General features: G+C 36.1%; 3 protein-coding genes across 4 annotated transcripts in view; all 3 read left to right on the top strand.

The window, feature by feature from the left end:
• Positions 1–13,639, top strand: part of LOC6643336 (rap guanine nucleotide exchange factor 4) — a 53,914-nt gene that overhangs the window by 27,568 nt on the left and 12,707 nt on the right. The window lies entirely within an intron of this gene.
• LOC6643335 (cytochrome P450 6a2) lies at positions 409–2,048 on the top strand. Its single transcript, XM_002066009.3, has 2 exons — positions 409–1,528; positions 1,591–2,048. Exons 1-2 carry the CDS (start codon positions 424–426, stop codon positions 2,007–2,009), a joined length of 1,524 nt encoding a protein of 507 aa, XP_002066045.1. The 5' UTR covers positions 409–423; the 3' UTR covers positions 2,010–2,048.
• Positions 2,607–4,234, top strand: LOC26529528 (cytochrome P450 6a2). Its single transcript, XM_023176253.2, is given in 2 exon segments — positions 2,607–3,753; positions 3,816–4,234. Coding segments are annotated over 2 exon segments (1,524 nt in total). The 5' UTR covers positions 2,607–2,648.

Here is a 13,639-nt window from a genome sequence, read left to right as displayed (position 1 = left end):
ATTTTTCGAAAATTGACCACTGTGCATAGCTTGAAGAAATTGCAAATTGTTTTTATTTATAAACAAAACTCGTTATCAGCATTTGTACATAAAACAAAATTTGTAAGAGAGAAAACAATTCTCTTAAAAAGCTACTTTGTATGATAGGACTATTGGACGAAAGCGTATACTGCAAACCTCATATCACTCTGATGGCTCCAAACTTTTAAAAGCAACCGACTCACGATGATATCAGCCATACATACATCAATAAGTACATACATATGTATGTACATACTTCTAGAGTCACTATGAGGTGCCATGTTAACGATTTCCATATATATGAGATTGGCAAGTGCTTGACCAAGTTCAGTCGAAAACTGGCTTTCTATAGAGTTGGTTAAAATATATATTAGATAAGGAAAGTAGACTGCAAAAACAACAATGTGGATAATTGTTTATTTGGTTATTGCAATTGCATCATTGATTGCGTATCTGCTGCATCGGAATTTGAACTATTGGAAATATCGAGGAATCCCACACGAAACTCCACATCCATTCTACGGCAATTTGATTGGCTTTCGCAAGAATCGTATTGTCCATGATCTTATTATTGACTACTACAATAAATTTCGGAAGACTGGAAATCCATTTGTGGGATTTTACTTGCTAAATAAGCCAACCGCTTTCATTGTGGACACCAAGTTAGCCAAAAATATTTTGATCAAGGACTTTTCCAATTTTGCCGACCGCGGTCAGTTCCACAATGAAAAGGATGATCCACTCACACAGCATCTTTTCAATCTGGATGGAAAGCGATGGAAGGAGTTGCGTCAGAAGTTGTCAGCGACCTTCACATCTGGCAAAATGAAGTTCATGTTTCCCACTGTAATCAAAGTATCCGAGGAATTGGTTAAAGTTCTTAATGAAAAGGTACCAGCTGGAAACAAAAATGGAACAGTTTTGGAGATCAAAGAACTGGTGGCTCGGTTTACCACAGATGTGATTGGAACCTGTGCCTTTGGCATTGAGTGCAATACTTTAAGGACTCCTGAAACCGAGTTCCGCAAAATGGGCATAAAAGCCTTTACCGAAGTAAGACATGGCCCCTTACTAACAACCTTTATTGTGAGCTTTCCAAGTTTAGCCAAAAAATTGCGTATGCGAATGGTTCCAGAAGATGTACACAAGTTCTTTTTACATTTGGTCAAAGATACGATATCCTACAGGGAAAAGGAGAATATCAAAAGAAATGATTTCATGGAAATGTTGATTGAACTTAAGAAGAAGGGAAGCATGACATTGGATAATGGTGAAGTGGTCAAGGGCATGGACCTTGGAGAACTGACAGCCCAAGTGTTTGTATTCTACTTGGCTGGCTTCGAGACGTCCTCATCGACCATGGGATATTGTCTATTCGAGCTGGCTCAGCACCAAGATGTCCAAGACAAATTGCGAGCAGAGGTAACTGAGGTGCTAGACAAACATGATGGAAAACTGAGCTACGAATGCATTAAAGATATGCATTATCTTGATCAGGTTTTGTCGGGTAATTATTTGCAACAATGTATGGTGTCGAATCAGAGTATATTATCTTATTATCTAACACAGAAACCTTGCGTCTTTATACCATTGTTCCTCACCTTGAGCGGAAAGCTTTAAGTGATTACAATGTACCGGGATCTCCGAACTTGGTTATTGAAAAGGATACTCAAATCGTCATTCCTGCCTGTGCATATCATCGAGATGAAGATCTCTATCCTAATCCAGAGAAATTCGATCCAGATCGATTCTCAGCGGAGGAGGTTGCCTCCCGTGACTCTGTCGAGTGGTTGCCCTTCGGTGATGGTCCTCGAAACTGCATTGGGATGCGATTTGGTCAAATGCAAGCCCGCATCGGCATGGCTCAAATCATAAAGAACTTTAAATTCTCCATATGTGATCAAACCGAAATGCCCCTAAAATATGATCCAAAGTCGTTCGTTTTAGGTACGAGTCATGGCATTAATTTACGAGTGGATAGAGTCTAAATCAAAATATAAAAATCTGTTGGTGTTTGCATACGTAAAGCAGCTGTTTATAATTTTCATTTGGGGGCGCTACAGGCCAATCAGTTCGAACCCCTGGTAATAATTGCATCTATCATAGAACGAATGTGTTTTAGGAAAAGATAACATTGATCGAACAGTTAAGAAAACTACCGGAAACATATTTCTCAAGTTCTAATATAGGAAAGAGGGTTAACATCAAACTCAGGGCGTTTAAATATATTAGGTTTGTTAAGTAAAAAGTTTGCCAAGCTATAAAAAAAATTGTTTTAAACGATTCTGCCAACATTTGCAAACTGGTTTTATTTGTAAACAAAACTTGTTATCAGTAAACAAAAAAATTTGTAGCTGAAAACAAGCTTTTTAAAAAGCTGTTGTGATAGGACAAGCCAGAGAAAGTCAGCTAAAACCTCTTATCATTCTCAAGTTTTGCAAAACAACCTAGTCACGATGATTTTAGATCATAGACTATAGACTAAAAGTGCTACTAGGTAATTCCATGTTAAAACTTTTCGCATAAAAGAGAGCGGTCAGCATTAAATCAAACTCAGTCGAGTGCTGGCTGCCAGTGTAGTTACTATAATTTTACCGGGAACGATCGAAACGACAAAAGCCTCAACAATGTGGGTAGTTGTTTATCTTGTTATTGCAATTGCATCACTGATCGCATATCTGCTACATCGGAATATGAACTATTGGAAATATCGAGGAATTCCACACGAAACTCCACATCCATTCTACGGCAATTTGATTGGCTTTCGCAAGAACCGTATTGTACACGATCTAATATACGATTACTACAACAAATACCGCAAGACTGGAAATCCATTTGTGGGATTTTATTTCCTAAATAAGCCAACCGCTTTCATTGTGGACACCAAGTTGGCCAAGAATATTTTAATCAAGGACTTTTCTAACTTTGCGGACCGCGGTCAGTTCCACAATGAAAAGGATGATCCACTCACACAGCATCTTTTCAATCTGGATGGCAAGCGATGGAAGGAGTTGCGTCAGAAGTTGTCAGCGACCTTCACATCTGGCAAAATGAAGTTCATGTTTCCCACTGTAATCAAAGTATCCGAGGAATTAGTTAAAGTCCTAAATGAAAAGGTGCCAGCTGGAAACAAAAATGGAACAGTTTTGGAGATTAAAGAACTGGTGGCTCGGTTTACCACAGATGTGATTGGAACCTGTGCCTTTGGCATTGAGTGCAATACCTTAAGGACTCCGGAAACCGAGTTCCGCAAAATGGGCATAAAAGCCTTTACCGAAGTAAGACATGGCCCCTTACTAACAACCTTCATTGTGAGCTTCCCAAGTTTAGCCAAAAAATTGCGTATGCGAATGGTTCCAGAAGATGTACACAAGTTCTTTTTACATTTGGTCAAAGATACGATATCCTACAGGGAAAGGGAGAATATCAAAAGAAATGATTTCATGGAAATGTTGATTGAACTTAAGAAGAAAGGAAGCATGACATTGGATAATGGTGAAGTGGTCAAGGGCATGGACCTTGGAGAACTGACAGCCCAAGTGTTTGTATTCTATTTGGCTGGCTTTGAGACGTCCTCATCGACCATGGGTTATTGTCTATTTGAGCTAGCTCAGCACCAAGATGTCCAAGACAAATTGCGAGCAGAGGTAACTGAGGTGCTAGACAAACATGATGGAAAACTGAGCTACGAATGCATTAAAGATATGCATTATCTTGATCAGGTTTTGTCGGGTAATTATTTGCAACAATTTATGGTGCCGAATCAGAGTATAATATCTTATTATCTAACACAGAAACCTTGCGTCTTTATACCATTGTTCCTCACCTTGAGCGGAAAGCTTTAAGTGATTACAATGTACCGGGATCTCCGAACTTGGTTATTGAATAGGATACTCAAATCGTCATTCCTGCCTGTGCATATCATCGAGATGAAGATCTCTATCCTAATCCAGAGAAATTCGATCCAGATCGATTCTCAGCGGAGGAGGTTGCCTCCCGTGACTCTGTCGAGTGGTTGCCCTTCGGCGATGGTCCTCGAAACTGCATTGGGATGCGATTTGGTCAAATGCAAGCTCGCATTGGCATGGCTCAAATCATAAAGAACTTTAAATTCTCCATATGTGATCAAACCGAAATGCCCCTAAAATATGATCCTAAATCGTTTGTTTTGGGTACAGTTCATGGTATTAATTTACAAGTTGAACGCATTTGAGTAATAAACTATAGTCTATATTAAAGTACAAGTTCACGATGTTATTTGTTTATCCGATTCTGTTTGAAACATTTTTACAGCTAATCGCATAGACTTCCTCTAATCGATATGTCAGTTTCTGTTCATTACAGTCGGGACTAGTTTTTAATGTCATAGATAGCTGTTTACCTTAGCCAATTGGCCAATGACTTTTTGCGTTTGTATTTTGTGTAATTAATTAACATTCCCAGGCCGCTCAGCAGAAGCGTTTTGCATGCCATGCCACAAATTGTGCACATTCATACTTGCCACAAACACACGAGTATAAGTACATACATATTACGTACATAACTCTTTGTACATATCGGTATATATGTAGGTATGTAGCCAAGGTTACTCAACCCTAACACTGACAAAACCTCAAATTAAAATATAGCACTGAGCCATGTAATTTGATGTTGGAGCTAATTAGTTGAAATACATCAGTCGTAAAATATTAGCATGATATTAGTCATTGTCGACGAACATGTGTACCCAAATGTGGGTACTTATAGGTGATAAGATAGACCCAAGTCAATCCAGACAAACTCATTTTTAAAGAGGTTTGGCCGACAAGAGTTTATCACTTAAAGTTATGTCTTATAATCTCAGTTTTAATCTTTAATAAAATGATAGTAAAACTTATTATGTATTTGACCGATTATTTAATACTGAAAATCCGACCGTCTGAGTTCTCCAAGACTATAAGAGCTAGAACTTTAAAATTATAGTATAATATATAATTATAGTGCGTAGACGTATATACGCTTGATAAGTTTTTTATTGCCAACCTCATCACGACCCTCGAAATAATCCTCTTACGAGATGTAAAACATTATACCTAAATTGTTTTTTAATACCCTTGCAAAAAGAAGCATCGCCGACCATATAAAGTATATAAATTCTTTATCAGCACGACGAGATGACTTCATATAGCCGTCCGTTTGTTCGTCTGTCCGTCCGTCTGGATTAACGCAAACTCCTCCTAGAGCGTATCAGATCACATAGCTTCCATACAAACGGCCAAATCATGAACATTGACTTTTCTCAATAACTTCCTTATTTTCTGAGCTATTGTCGTAAAATTTAAACTGTGCCAAATTTTGACACGATCGGGCGACTATATTATATAGCTCCCATAGGAACGATCTTTCGAAAACAGTGACTTTAGTCAATAACTTCGTTACTTTTAACGCGATTGCTTTCAAATTAAATATTTGTTAGTTTAATATATCTGTTAATGACTGTGCCAAATTTGATAAGGATCGGGTATCTATATCATATAGCTCCCATAGGAACGATCGGTGAAAAACAGTGACTTTGATCAATATCTTAGTTTTTTCCTATGCTAAGATTGGAGGCCGTTCTTTCGCAAACATTAGTCTTTAGCCTTTAGCCTATAGGTAAGGAAAGAGTTACCATAAAAGTTGCAGGGGTATACAAACTTTGACGCGGTCTAAGTTAGCCCCGGCCCTCTGGTTTAAACATGAATTAATAGTCCAATTTTTGACTTCAAAAAATGTATTATATTATTTATTCAAATATCAATACAATTTATTATCAATTATGTTTCTTTAAAATAATTTTATGGAAACTGTTTCTTGATCAACTAAATTATTCTGCCAAAAACTGTCGGAAACTTATTAGAAAAAATTTTTAAAAATAACAAGCAGTTCAAACATAACATAATACTTTATTGCCATTGAGTAAGTAACTAATTGAAAAGAAAGTTAATTAAAGTTATCATATTATGTGTAAAACTTTTTAAAGAGACTGAAATGGTTTTAGTTGTTTATATTGATCAGGAGATATAATATATAATATGTATATGTATCTGTTTTTGAAGAGCTGTAAGTGGCAGTGGAAGGAAAAATCTCATTTGTGAAAATGTGTGGGAAAAATGTTGCTGATTGCGTTTTTAATTATGTAGGAAATTGTGGATTTATCTCTCGTGGAAAACTGAGGGCGTGTTGTTAGTGGGCGACACTTTTAAATGTTGTTTGAAAATTCAACGAAAAGCAGAAATTGCAATTTCAGAGCAAATGTAATTCAACTGTTTTAAAGTTTTGTTCTTCACCTTCACTAACGACGTGAGTCTCACACAAAATCAACTTTAATTACTAGTCCAACAAAAGAGGAAACAACACAAATAAATAAAAGTTTTTAAAAGGTTGTTCAACCTTAACACTGAGCACTTGAGTGAAAAAAAGTGAACGAAAATTAACATTATTGTTGAAGCAAACAGCTACGAAAAACAAAAACAAAAACAAAAAAAAACAAACTTTCTTCTCATCTCAAATTCCATTAGCAGCAGGCTTCCAGCTCGGAGGCATCTCATACGAGAAATGGCCAAAAGCTAAGCTAGACCGGAGTGCATTACCAACAAAAATGACAGCGTCCGATGTGAGACAGAATGCAACTGGAACAACAACAAACGGAAGCATGGAGTCGGTTCATATGTGCGTAAAAAGTTTTTCAAGCGCAACAACGAAACGTGGACATGGAAATGGACATGGAAGGCAGGCAGTATGGATATGAGCATGGTTGGTGGACAACCGTATCCATGGTTGCTGCTGGCATCGTATATTTTTGGTCAGCAACAAAAACATCAACAACAATGAACACAAGAGTCTCAGCTTGGGATTAATTGCATTTTACTTGATGCGTTCCTGCGTGTCTCTGTCCCTGCCTCTGGCCCTGCCTCTGCCCCTGCCTTAGTCACTTTCTGAGTGAATCTCTGTGTGTGGGCGAGCTCAAAATGGTAGTGGAAAGTCATCAAGCAAAAAATGAAAATGAAAGACACCCATGGGAAAGTGACTCTAAAATTCACAAAACGTTTTTCATATAAGTAAATACAGTTTTATGATGAAAGAAATTTTAAATCCATTTAATGGCTGTCAATATTTAAGCTCTACCTTGGCCCAAAGACCATTTTTTAAGCAACGCACGTGCAACTGAAAGGAAAAAAACCAGAGGGCCGGGGCTAACTTCGACCGCGTCAAAGTTTGTATACCCTTGCAATTTTTTTGGTAACTCTTTCCTTACCTAACGGCCATCAAAGTGAAAAAACGTTTAAGCTAAAAAGGCTAATGTTTGCGAAAGAACGGCCTACATAGGAAATAACGGAGATATTGATCAAAGTCACTGTTTTCCACCGATCGTTCCTATGGGAGCTATATGATATAGTTACCCGATCCTTATCAAATTTGGCACAGTCATTAAGAGATATATTAAACTAACAAATGTTTAATTTGAAAGCAATCGCTTCAAAAGTAACGAAGTTATTCACCAAAGTCACTGTTTTCGAAAGATCGTTCCTATGGGAGCTATATGATATAGGCACCCGATTTTGATCAAATTTGGCATAGTTGTTTATATGTGTAATTAACTCACCAATATTAAATTTCATGACAATAGCTCAGAAAATAACGAAGTTATTGAGAAAAGTCACTGTTCGTGACTTTGCCATTTGTATGGGAGCTATGTGATATAGTGATCCGATCCGGCTGAATCCGAGATATACAACGCCTGCAGTATATACAAGCCTACATGCAAAATTTCAGCTCTCTAGCTCCAACGGTCTAGGAGGAGTTTGCGTTGATCCAGACGGACGGACAGACGGACAGACGGACGGACGGACGGACGGACGGACGGACGGACGGACGGACATGGCTATATGAACTCGTCTCGTCATGCTGATCAAGAATATATATACTTTATATGGTCGAAGATGCTTCCTTCTATGCGTTGCACACTTCTGACCAAAATTAATATACCCTTTTTGCAAGGGTATAAAAACTTCTCTAAGGGAGTTCTCTTCCATAAAATGTTTTGCAAAGGGAATTAATATTAATCAATGATATTAACATACATAGCTGATTAAAGAGCTTTTCTCTTTCCATTTTGTTAAAACGATGCTTAAATTTGGTTAAGGGATTTTGTAAAGGATCCTGTAGAATGTTGAAGAGGACAATTTATTTATTTTAATACAATTCAACTAATAATAGAGAATGTTGGGGTCATAATTGCTTGATTTTAAAATCTTTCTCATTTTTGTTGACCTTTTTTTAAGTAAACAACTCTTAGTTCTTTGTTTTCTCAGTTACTCAACACTGCAGGAAAGTGTGGCCAATAAATGTGACTTATGGGCAGCACTTATAACCTATTCCCTCATAAGTCGTAAGCTTTGGCTTTGAAATAATACTGATTTCCCATTTTCTCATCACAATCTCACCACCGAGTGCATTTCCTATCAGTAACTAAACCCTGAAGCAACATTTTACCAATAAATGCAACTAATTGGCATATTTTTTGTATTTGTAGTTTTTCTTTCTCTGATTTCTATGTTTGCGTTTGTTAACTTGTTGTCGATTTGTTGATAGCTTTTGACATTTGTGAGAAAAATATAAAACTATATTTTTGATCCACATTCTGTTGTTTTTTTTTCTCTTTGGATATTTGAACGCCTGATTGAACTCCACTGTCCCTGACAGCACTGAGTGCTCCAATTCCAATTTGCCAACATGACTTCTGGTCATGCCAAGCTTTTGTTGTCTTCTGTTGCTATTGTCGCCGTCGCTGGGTAATGTTGGTAATGTTGGTAGTGTTGGCGTTGGCCACACTTCAGCAACTTTCGGCAGAGAGTTGCACAAAAGGCAGAGAACATGCAACGCTCGAACGCAGACTCAGCCGCAAACTCAAACTGAGACTCAGAGACCGAGCTCTGTCGCCAGCTTTGGTAATTCGAAAACCTAGTGAGTGCTTCATGGGATGTGGTATTGCTTGTGGTGTGTGAGGTGATGTGATGGTGGCGGCAGCTTCAACTTCAACTTTAATTTCAGTCTACTTGGCGTTGCCTCGCCGTGCGGTTGAACAAAATATATGTAGTACGAGAGCAAACACACAAAATATCTCACATATTTTTTTGTTGCCAATTTCATTTGCCATTTTTTTGGACAAACGCGTGCCACTATCTAGTGAGTTGACCTGGTCCGAACCACGTTCACGTTCACTAAACAAGAAACCAAATAAAAAGAGTAAACATATTCGTAACATTCATATAACATTTGCATTCTACTCCGGGTGTGTGTGTGTGTGTGTGTGCGAGTGAGTGTCTGTGTTTTACCATTGATATTTCAAATGTGCAGAAAACAAGTGAGGAGAGAAGAGCCAAATAATAATGTTATTCCGTCGCAGTTGTACCTATAATGTGGAGCAATCAACGCGACATTATGCAAAGGTAAAACATTGCATTTATGTAAAAGAAGCTGAAGAAGAAAAATGTACGTGCTCACATTTCCATGCCCTCATCTCCATGCGTTGGGGTCGTGGGGGGGCCAAAGACACTACGAATATGTGTAGATATAAGTTATATATACTATAAAGTATGAATAAGCGTATAAGCGTGTGCCCGGATTACCGCCACACACACACACACACACACACACACATGGGGGCATAAAAACACACACAAAAGAAAAAAAAGATACAAAATAAACCAGAGCGTTGATTTGGTTTGCAGATAACAATAGTTATGGCACGACTTTGGAGCTTGTCATCAGAGTTATCATTTGTATAAAATAAAATATATGTATATAACTATATATCTACCTATCTGTATATCTGTATACAAATTCGTATGTAAATTACGCCGTTTTAGTCATTCAAAGCATGATGGCTAAATCGCAATCATCAAACTTATCTCCTACCATGTTAAACGTTTCATTCATCGGTTGAATAATACAGATTAAACGAACAAAACGTTATCATATAACCAAGCAGATGGATGGTAAATTGGGTGTTTGTATTAATCACGCAATGCAAAAGTTGATAAACAGTTAACAAAAACTGAAAGTTTATCCCACAAAAATAAAAAAAAAAACTTGCTAAAAACATTTTACATTCCCAAAATTCAAAGAAAATGTAATTCTACTGCATTTATCCGATTATAAATTTTTTCAAATGCTACTTATACTCAAAATGAATTAAATTTATTTAAATTTAATTTAAATTTATACTTTTGCCACTGAACATGTATTATTTAAATTGTATCTATTACGGACAGATGTCAGATAAAGATTAAGCCTTAAACTTTAAGGCATATACAACTTTACTAATCCAATTTTTTTTTTTTAATTATAACATTTAACAATGAGTTCAACTTTAAGTTTTTGAGGTTTTTCCTCTGAAAAAACAGAATTAATTGTTTTCTGAACTAATAATTTGGGATTAAGAAACTTATTTCAAGAAGATATTGGAAAACGATTGCCCAATATTTGCCTAGTTCAAATTTGAAATTCAAATTTACATTCAAATGTCCTTAAAGAACTGATTTAGTTACGTTGACTAAATGCAGGGTATGTATGTATGTATGTATGTACATCATATCTAATATCTATCTTGTATATCTAGGCAATGCCACAACCAAATATAAACAAATGAAATCGTTAAATAAAATACTTGGATTTAAGAATCTAAAAAACAAAATGTTCCAAAAGTCCCAATTAGCACATAATATGTAGAATCGCAGCACCATTTTAATTTTGAAACTATAAAATTTGAAATTATAGTTTATTCTTATTATTTATATATATTTATTATATTAAAACATATGTATACATTTACTCAATTATTTAAGTTAATCCTCAATTTTAAAATTTTGAAGAATTCATTGAATAAATCAACCAAACATATTTTAACAATTAATTATGCATCGATTTTCTACAAATTTAATAATCAACATATTTTCCTTATAATAAACTAATAGATAAACGCATTAATAAAATTAAAGTGTTGCTAATTAAATTTTTATTGCACAATCAAATTTTTTTTTTACAATATATTAAACAAATACAATGAGTTGAAACTAATATCGTTATTCAATTAAATACCTCGGTTTAATTAAAACTTGTGTTTATAGAAAGGCCATAGAAAAAATGCATTAACATAACTTTGATAAGCGAAACAAATTTGTTAAATAATTATTTAAAAACACTTTATTACCTTAACTAAGTGTACTCATACTCAGAGTACGTAAATAAGTATGAAATTTATGCCAAAGATAATTAAAGTAATTTCCGGGTACCTTCTATTTGCGTTCCACTTAAAATTTTGAAATAAATTAAACGTTTGCCTTGGGGTAGGTCCTGGTCAAAGGCAGCAAGAATATTTCAAGCACAATCCTTATACCATGCACTCAGAAAATGTATTGGTATATTGAGGTCGCCAAAATATATGTACATAGCAAGCAGAAGAAAGAAAATTGGTTCGAGAATTTACAATATTAACAAATAAAGAATTTTATGCTTGATAAGAATTTTATATACATTTATATTCATTGATTCTTATGAGTTTTAAATATTTGTTTCATTTGATGCATGGAATATGAAAGTCGCAGTGACTACTAATATATTTCCTTTAATTAACTGTTTAAAAAAAAGAAACCTTTGAATGTTTATCATACAAAACAAATTTAAGGTTTGTTATTTGAAACAGCTTTTTATATTTTTAAGTAAAAGGCACTTTCATTGGGAAGGGGGAGAAAGAAAAGGTTTATTTTCACATACTTTTTTATAAGACTGATCTGGGTTCAAACTTATCGCTTTATAGAAATTCTGATGGTGACATTTTCATTTAAAATATTGCGCTTTGCAGCGAAAATACTCAAACGATACCGGATAATCCGATGCAAACTAATAAAATGCATTTAGCTAAAATGTATTTCGTGGTTTTTTCACCCCAATTGCTTATTGTCAGAATATCCTTGGCAATTCCAATCATATCATAAAGTATTTTTTGATCAAAATAAAACAAACTTGTGTATGAAATTGACCTATTCTCTGAGATTATTTGGTCACGTCAGCAGGAGAAGTCTGAACGGCTAGAGAAACATCGTCACGTCCGAATGTTGATATAAATTCAATTGGGAGTTGGTGTTGACTATATAACAACTAATTTAATGATGCAGATAGATATTGTGTATCCTATATCCAGATGGATAATGTACTTGTGAATTTTGGTATACTTTCATTTAACTCAATAATCGATTTTAAAGAAGTTGAGGGGATATGCCATATATTTTGGCATGTCTTGATGTTCTCTTGTTTTATTTGTTTTACAATTACAACTCGTGATGGCAAATGTAGTGAGTCTTTAGAAAATACTTAAAAAGTAGACTATGGACTTTTAATTAATTTTGAGTATTGAATTTAAATTCCGCAGTGGCATTTAAATAGGTCGCCCACAATATCATCATCGAAATGGAAATGTATCTGTAGGTGGGACAAGTGGCAAGAAGCTTAAATAAAACGCTTTGGCAAACTTCGCATTTTAAATTACATAGGCGTTTGGTTATTATATATGTATGTCTGATGGGCTGATGGGCTGATGTTGGGGACCCATCGAGAACCGCCATTTAATGCCAACAGCTGACAAAGTGAAAATAGATGAAGAAGAAAAGTTCTTGAAGCGCTTGTCAAAAACAAAAGCCGCCATAAATCAACAGAACAGAGTAAATTACAAGCGCAAAAGCAGAAAGAAAAGAAAACCGAGAAGCAAAAGAGGGAAATAAACCAAAAAGTTGTTGCAATTATACAGTAAGCATTAATTAAATAATGTTTTATGGTCTCTCGTCTACGTCACCTCCCAACTGTGCCACACATAACGGTAAAAACATACTACATACTCGACATCACCTAATGCCATGGTTTTTCGTTGTCGCCCCCCGCCTCCCCACACTCGTGAGTATGAGTCTTGTTAAGCCAATTACATGCTGGAGGGCTCTGGGCTTAAAAAAGTTTTACTTGGAATGAGGCCCAAGAAGCTGGATGCTGGATGCTGTCAGCTGTCGGACTCCACTCTCCAACCGGCTCCGAGTCTGGGAAAACAAACCACAAAACGACTCGAGTAATTGAAAATGTCATTGCAATGCTTTTGTGGTTTGGTTTTACTACTATTTGCTTTTGTTGTGCCTGGTGGTCTTTTATTGCGATTTGCATTTCCGGTTTTCCTTTCCATTGATTTCCCCTTTTTCGCAAATGAAGCGGTTTGAACAATGTTGTAAGTAAACTTACCTGACGAGCAAACTTACATTTTGTGGCACATTTCAGCAATTTGCGCTAATTGTGAGATACACAAACAAAACCCAACTACTTGGGCAAGGCAAGGGGTCGGTAAAGAGTGGAATGGGGACCGGGGGTGGGCTGCAGGTGGTGGCTTGGGCCAAGACACCAAAGTAAACACACTCACACAGATATAACAAGTGGGGCGGAGTGGAGCAGAGTGTGGTTGGGGGCAAGAATAATGTTTAATCTACCAGCCACTAAACCCAAACGACGGTTTTTGCAGCTTCTTTTCAACATTTTTCCTCTCGCGCTAATATCTTTCTCG

The sequence above is a fragment of the Drosophila willistoni genome (assembly GCF_018902025.1).
Source record: "Drosophila willistoni isolate 14030-0811.24 chromosome 2L unlocalized genomic scaffold, UCI_dwil_1.1 Seg168, whole genome shotgun sequence".
NCBI classification, from domain to species: Eukaryota; Metazoa; Arthropoda; class Insecta; order Diptera; family Drosophilidae; genus Drosophila; species Drosophila willistoni.
This window is presented reverse-complemented; position numbering and strand designations above follow the sequence as displayed.